Source organism: Malurus melanocephalus, unplaced genomic scaffold, assembly GCF_030028575.1.
Source record: "Malurus melanocephalus ecotype Western Australia unplaced genomic scaffold, MMel_1.1 scaffold_247, whole genome shotgun sequence".
Lineage (NCBI taxonomy): Eukaryota > Metazoa > Chordata > Aves > Passeriformes > Maluridae > Malurus > Malurus melanocephalus.
In genome coordinates, this window is record NW_026623479.1 from 948381 (window position 1) to 955089 (window position 6709).

The 6709-nt window shown below is 37.4% G+C and overlaps 1 protein-coding gene across 1 annotated transcript in view; it reads right to left on the reverse strand.

Annotated features, from left to right (window-relative positions):
• Positions 1-6425, reverse strand: part of MTM1 (myotubularin 1) — a 30852-nt gene extending 24427 nt beyond the window's left edge. Inside the window, 5 exon segments of the mRNA XM_057375365.1 lie at positions 1633-1734; positions 2622-2732; positions 3787-3881; positions 5373-5445; positions 6355-6425. Of these exon segments, the coding sequence (XP_057231348.1) occupies positions 1633-1734; positions 2622-2732; positions 3787-3881; positions 5373-5445; positions 6355-6417 (444 nt within the window). The 5' untranslated portion in view covers positions 6418-6425.
• Positions 6426-6709: the final 284 nt, after the last annotated feature.

The following is a 6709-nucleotide window of genomic DNA, read 5'->3' on the forward strand; positions in this document are numbered from 1 at the left end:
CAATGCTGGGGCASTGACAAACAGTTGTGAACAGAGCTGTTTTTTATTACAGGCTCTCAAACACTGCTGTTGGGATGGTGATGGAGACAAGTCTTGAAAACAGTAAGTACACTCCACTCAGAAATCATCTTGTGGGTTTTATTTGCCATCCATTTGTATGAAAATGGTACAGCATGGAGAAAACACAAGCAAGGCAGTTCTTGTTTAGGATCAGCACTTGGAATATAGTTCCACTATAGCTGAAAATAAATCACATTAAAATCTAATATAAAAAAATACAGATAAAAATCAGGGCAGTAAACTTTTGAACTTTATTGTCCGATGATACCTTTTTTGTACTGCAGAGCTGTACAAATATCAGTGCTGCTGCTGCTAAGACACAAAGGATGCAGTGATGGTCTGAGCTAAACGAACATTTTAACATTGCTAAAAAMCAGACATCCCACTCTTTTTATTCCTGCTTGCTTCCTGTTCCACTCACATGCCCTCTCTTGCACTGGTTCTGATGCATACTGATTTCAGACCAGGTCTCCTTAAATTATTAAAAGCAGCACAAGACTAACCAGAACATTTTGTGCTAGGTGAGTTACACGGGCTTACTGAGTGATTATACAAATATCACTTTGGCATTAGAAGATTAATCAATCACATGGCTGGAAGGTAAAGAGGAGACCAGAAAAGAACAAAAGCTCAGCATTTGAGTAGCACCACCCAGCTGTCATGAGGACCATGTCCCTGAGTGAGCTGGCTACATGGGCAGTGTTAGAGTGCACTACAAGGGGAAGGCAGGAATGCACAGCCCAGACACACTGCCACATTCACACAGGAAAACCTTGCCCTAAACCAGCCACTGCAAGAAGCATTATCCCTCCTCATTCACATACATCCCGAGATGCCTTGACCCCATTCTCACTTTGGACTAGCAAGATAGGAAATAACTCAGGGTAAAGCTTTTATTTTTATCTCCTAGCTTAACTTGAGTTCTTTTCAGTTCCCTGTCTGTACCTGTAAACTGCTTGCCAAAATATAATGAAAGCACACCAAAAAAGTCACACACTTGTTTAGATCATGTTGAAGTTAAGGGCTCATCACACTGTAACATTAGAAAATAAGGACAGGTGCAACCTCAGATGTAACAGAGGCTGACTTTATTTCCCTCCAAAATAATCCTAATTTGTAATGGGTATGCCCTGTTTCAGACATAGGTATGAGGCAAAGTACAGCCACTCTTCACACTGTCACTGTCTTCCCAGCTTCAGTGCTTTACTGAATCTGAGGGCCAAATTACTACTCCCTCAACTAAGGCTTTTATCATTAGGCATAGTGGCCTTCACAGAGCTCATATAAGGATGAGCTTTACTACGTTCTACAGGTCCAGCAAATAACGCAGGAAGTGGCCAACTCCACACATTACTCACTGCCATCACTAGACAGGATCTCCAGGTCTTTTTGGATGACAAAACCTAATACAAGTCCACATGTCATCACCAAGCCCCATAGCTGGATTATCCCACAAGGCACTCTCCTAAATCAGTTACAACGTGATGTAGCCATTACCAGGTCAAAYAGGTAATGTTAATTGGCAAGAACTCTGCATTAATACAACTCAGCAGTAAAAACGATGTAACTTACCAAGTTRTGTGACTGGGGAAAAGCATGTTTCGTGAGGAGCTCAAATATATCTCTTCTACTGTGTCCTTCTTGYTTTAATGCAAACCGTAAATTCCTCATATCCTAAAACAAAGCCATTATCAGTTAGGTGAACCAAAACTGTACRATGCTTCTCTCTGTACAAGTGCTATATTATATACTAAACATGATCTGGAATCTGCTTGGACACACCTCAAACCCTTGTGACTATTCAGTTTTATTTCTTACCCTATATAATAGAATAGAGTGTAAGAATTGTACAAATAAAGCTGTACCATACTCTGCTGCAAGCGCCACTTTGGCATGAAGYTGTCAGAAATGCTCTATTTGATTCACTATTCAGTCTCATGAGCTATCAAAAGTTTGCAGAATGGGAGTTACTGTGTTTTCAAAACAACCATTTGCCAATAATCTGTRTAGAATATATTGCTCCTATTTTCCCATCACTGGGGTCAAAAATCTGTGATCTCCATGTTAACAGCTAAGAATCAAATGTGCACAAACTCAATTAATGAATCCKGTAAAATACCCTGAATCATCCATTGGGGACTGCCCTATGACCATATTTTTTCACAGAGACATAATTTTCTGTAAGACTATAGATATTTTGTACGTAAGTTTTTCACTGACTTTATAGTTTAGAAAGACCCCATTTGAGGTGTTCTTCAAAGATATCAGAATTGTTAAAAAGATTCCTTTCAGAACAAATAAGCATGCAGGAATAATACCCTAAAATACAGCTACTGTGCAAAACCTTGTCAATCAGTGATTTGGAAAGCAAAACCAATCCTCCTTACATGCAGARGACAGTTAAACAGCCCTTTATTAAAAAGGTATTTCCCTGCCCAGTTTCAAAAAGCTCCTTTTAAATTCAGCTGTAAGCATGTACTTTTTCCTYCCTATAAATAGGTAATCAGTGAAAAAAGGAATCTCTAGATTTCATTTCCGACTGAATTACTGGAAAGTCTTACTTTACAGGTTATATCTAATCCATAAGAGTTCTCTCCTCTGCTTGAAGCTCCTCCCATTTTTTCAATCCTTGAAATTACACCCAAAGGAACATCCAATATCACTACTGGATCCTGTAAGAAAAGTTTGAGCAAGGAAAAAAGATTAACGTGAAAAGAAGACTCAAGCATAATATTCTTATGCATTCCTGAGTAAAAAGCAGACATGAGATACATGCAGGAAAAAGCATGTTCTGCCTATGAGTGTCCTCTCTCAACATGTCATGAAATATGTACAGTCACTCTACAGCTTTGAGYATCATCCAATTTAACTTGCTACAAAAATAYTTCATGCCTTGTTCAGTATGGAGGGGAAATGGTAGTAACACCCTAAAAGATGCCTTCTGCTAAAAGGTGCCTAAAAKATGCTAATACTGGTTGCCCCTGCTTGCTAATATTGCTTTATTCATAAATAGCATAAAGTAGAACTCAATGAAAAAAGAGATTAGTAGAACAGTTAGCTACAGCCAGAAAGAGCTCAGTTCCATAGTCCCAAATCCCTATTTAAAAAAAATAATGAAACAATGAAAAATAATGAAAATTATGAAACAATCACAAGCACATTTTATTCTGTTCCATGACACTGCTTATTAAACACATTACCACTCCCCCCACCCACATAAAGTTCTATTGATCAAAGTATTTTTATTTTCTAACAGCAAGGRCAATCAAAGTCTTGGTTTACTGACAGCCATTTTAAGAACTATTGCACATCATTAGTTGATGCCCTTGATCTATCACAGATTAAGTGCAAAGGGAACAGCTATCAAAAAAGGCTCTGACAGACAAAAGATAAAGGTATCAGTTCAGYGTAAGTAATTAAACTGTAATTTTAACAGGCAAAAATCACTCATTTACAATACATTTAACTTTAAAGAACTTCTATTTTTATATAGATTTCTCAGTGGCACAAAGGCAATTACTATTTTGTCATTACAAAATTAAGATACGGATATTACAAACATTACAGACCACTTCAAGCAAAAAGCCTTCCATTCAATTCCACACACATATTGCACCAACACTAAAACAACGGAGTGGCCACAAAATAAATCAAAGGCAGTGGGGGTGAACAGAATGGAGTTTAAAGCAAACCCATCCTATGCCATAACTGTGGCATATTACTCACATTTTCCACACTTCTTAGGTACAGCCTGTAGTTTGTGATGTACACTCKTCCTTTAACGGGGCCATTAAATGGACACATATAAATAACTTCCTTGTCTGTAAGAAATGAAATATTTCTTAAAAGATTGTGAAAAGACAAAATGAGAGCTAAGGATGGTATCAGTTAAGTAGCAGTAAAATAAAAAGAGAGCTATACTCATGAGAGTCACTCAGATTTATGAATTCAGAAACTAATACATCAGTTTTATCTACTTGAATTATTAAGAAAATGTGAAAGAATCATAYACTAAACTTGCCCAAATTAAGTCCAGAGACTTCAGTAGTCTTCCCTAGTTGTGTTTGTGTTTTCTGTCTCAGCACTACACAGGAGAYGACAGGACATAGAASAGGGAGTACTGTGATTACTGTACCRTAGTCTATTCACCATCCTAGAACAAATACATTGCTGCTACTATTATATCTTTCTGTAAACAATTCTGTACTGAAGTAGTAGTTCAAGCTGTAGAGTGTTTAGGGAACTCACCATGCTGCAGAGAAACATTACATTTCAATTTGAGGCAATCAAACAGAGCAGGACCATCAGCAATGTTTCAGCAAGGGCAGTAACAGAACAAATACTAACACATACCACTCAAAAAGATTTAAGTGAAGCAATGCAATCAGAATCACAGAATCATTAAGGCTGGAAAAGACCKCTCAGACCACTGAGTCCRACCATGATGTTAAAGACTTCCATTTATTTCTTCCTGTCCATTCATTTCTTTAGCACAATTATTTATCTGCCTTCCACAAAAAGTACCCTATTCCAGTTCAGTGCCCCAGAGCACAATTTTCATAAGCATCACATCATACATCCATCTCAATCCCACACCCTCTCCCTCACACCTTGYTCATTAAAAACAAAACTGCTTCCTCTGAATCACCACTATGCTTTCAAATCAGCCAGTTTCGTTTACAAATCCACCCAACAAATTTGGGCACAGGGGATGAGAAAATGCACAAGTCAAAGACAGACCCCAGCAAAGACTTTCATTTCAGGAASAGCCTCCATCAAGAAAGGGAAACGACACAATACATTAATCTCCCTTATATTATAGCATTTCTGTATGTAAAGGCCAACAAGAGCAGAGAAGCCCTGTTTGTGCCCTGTTGTGTCAAGGGAGCATCAGATGGTGTTGTGGGACCCAATACAGATGGTACTTTGGGAATTCACACTTAGGCTTAGATTCCACACTAACCCACAAGGTATCAATGCACAGTGAGTGGCACATCGAATTTTCTTGACTTCAGAAAACTTAGAGCTCTCACCACACACGTGCTACTGAATCGGTAGATACAGTTATGACACGACTTGGAATTTCTTTGTATTGAAAGATCTGCTATGTGTGGAAACTGATTTTAAAGACTTAAAATTACTTGTGATAAATAGTCCCTTTCACAATTTCTTTGAAAAATTCATGACATTTCAACACGACTTACCTTTGACCCCAGCCCAAACCAGTCCAAATAACAAAACAATTCAGTAAGATACAAATGTCTGCCAGACTGCTGAACATCACTGCATCAGGCAGCTATGGAGCTTCATACCTGTAACCCTGGTCTCTCCTGGCAGACGTGGTATTTCTTCATTTTGCTCCCAGTTAGTTCCATCTTTTAGAGTCTAAAGARGAGAAGCACAACAGCATATCACTGTTTATTTATAATTTCAAGTTCCAGATTAAAAATTCAAAAACCAAACTTAAAGGTAATGCCAGCGTGGGAAGGACCAGGTCTTGCCAAAGTAGGAATTCACCAACTGAACCAAAACAGGAACACACTCAACTCTCTTAAAATGCAACTGTGAAACATTTAAAGGTCCAACATTGGAAACGCAAGCAGTTTTTAGTCTTTCTCCTAAAAGACTAGTCAGTTATATTTGTATTAAATTGGAATTGAACCTCTATTGTGTAAGTTCTCTTAAAGTTTTGTACGTTTAATTTTCCAAGTATGCTGGGCCTGGAAGAAGAATTCAACTGAAATTACTTAAGCAATGTACTCCCAACTATTACCCACAATCTACTCATTTGTGACTTTCCCATGTTCAGTAGTTTCTGTTTCCTTGCACTCAGGTTACATTTTCTTCAGCTTTACGGCATTAGAAAGCAGAGGGGGCTGACATTTAGATTGTTTTAATGTATTTTTCAGTGCAGATGAACATCTTAACACAGAGCCAGACAAACATAACAAAGTATAACTTAGCAATCGCAATACAGAATCTTTCTAAAGCAACAAAGTGTCAAAAATTTTCAAGAATGTCATAGAATATTTCAAGGTAGAAAGCAAGGATAAGAGTAAGTACATTAGAACTGATTTTAAGGAGGCTCTCATTMGCTATAATTGAGATTATTTTGCCCATCCACTCCAAAAGATATTTAAATCATCTCAGTTAACTGCATTAAAATTTWAGCAATAAAAATAATACACATTCGAGAAGTCATTTAAATACTTATTTTTCTAACCAAATATGCAAGATAATGATACTGCAAATTCTGATGTAAAAAAATAAAAACATTTCAAAAGTTACACTCACCCGTTTACTTGAGGTGTTCTCCAAGGAATTTGAATTATATTTAGGTGTTGATGATGAGGCCATGCCGGGGATCTGACAAGAAAACACAAATTGGAGACTTAAGCTTCCATCTGAACTACAGACTATTTCAGGAGAGATTTTAGACTTTTGAGGTACACAGGTAGACAACAAGAACTTACAAGAATGCTGTGCAAGCTACTAGTAATTAAAAAAAATTACAATGCCTCATAATTGAAGGTCACTATTCAAAAACATCCAAATCTAACAAATTCACTACTAGCTTTGCAATTGGGTCACACTATAAAGAATATTCTGACTCAATTCTGACTATATTGGAATTCAGATGTTGGAACAC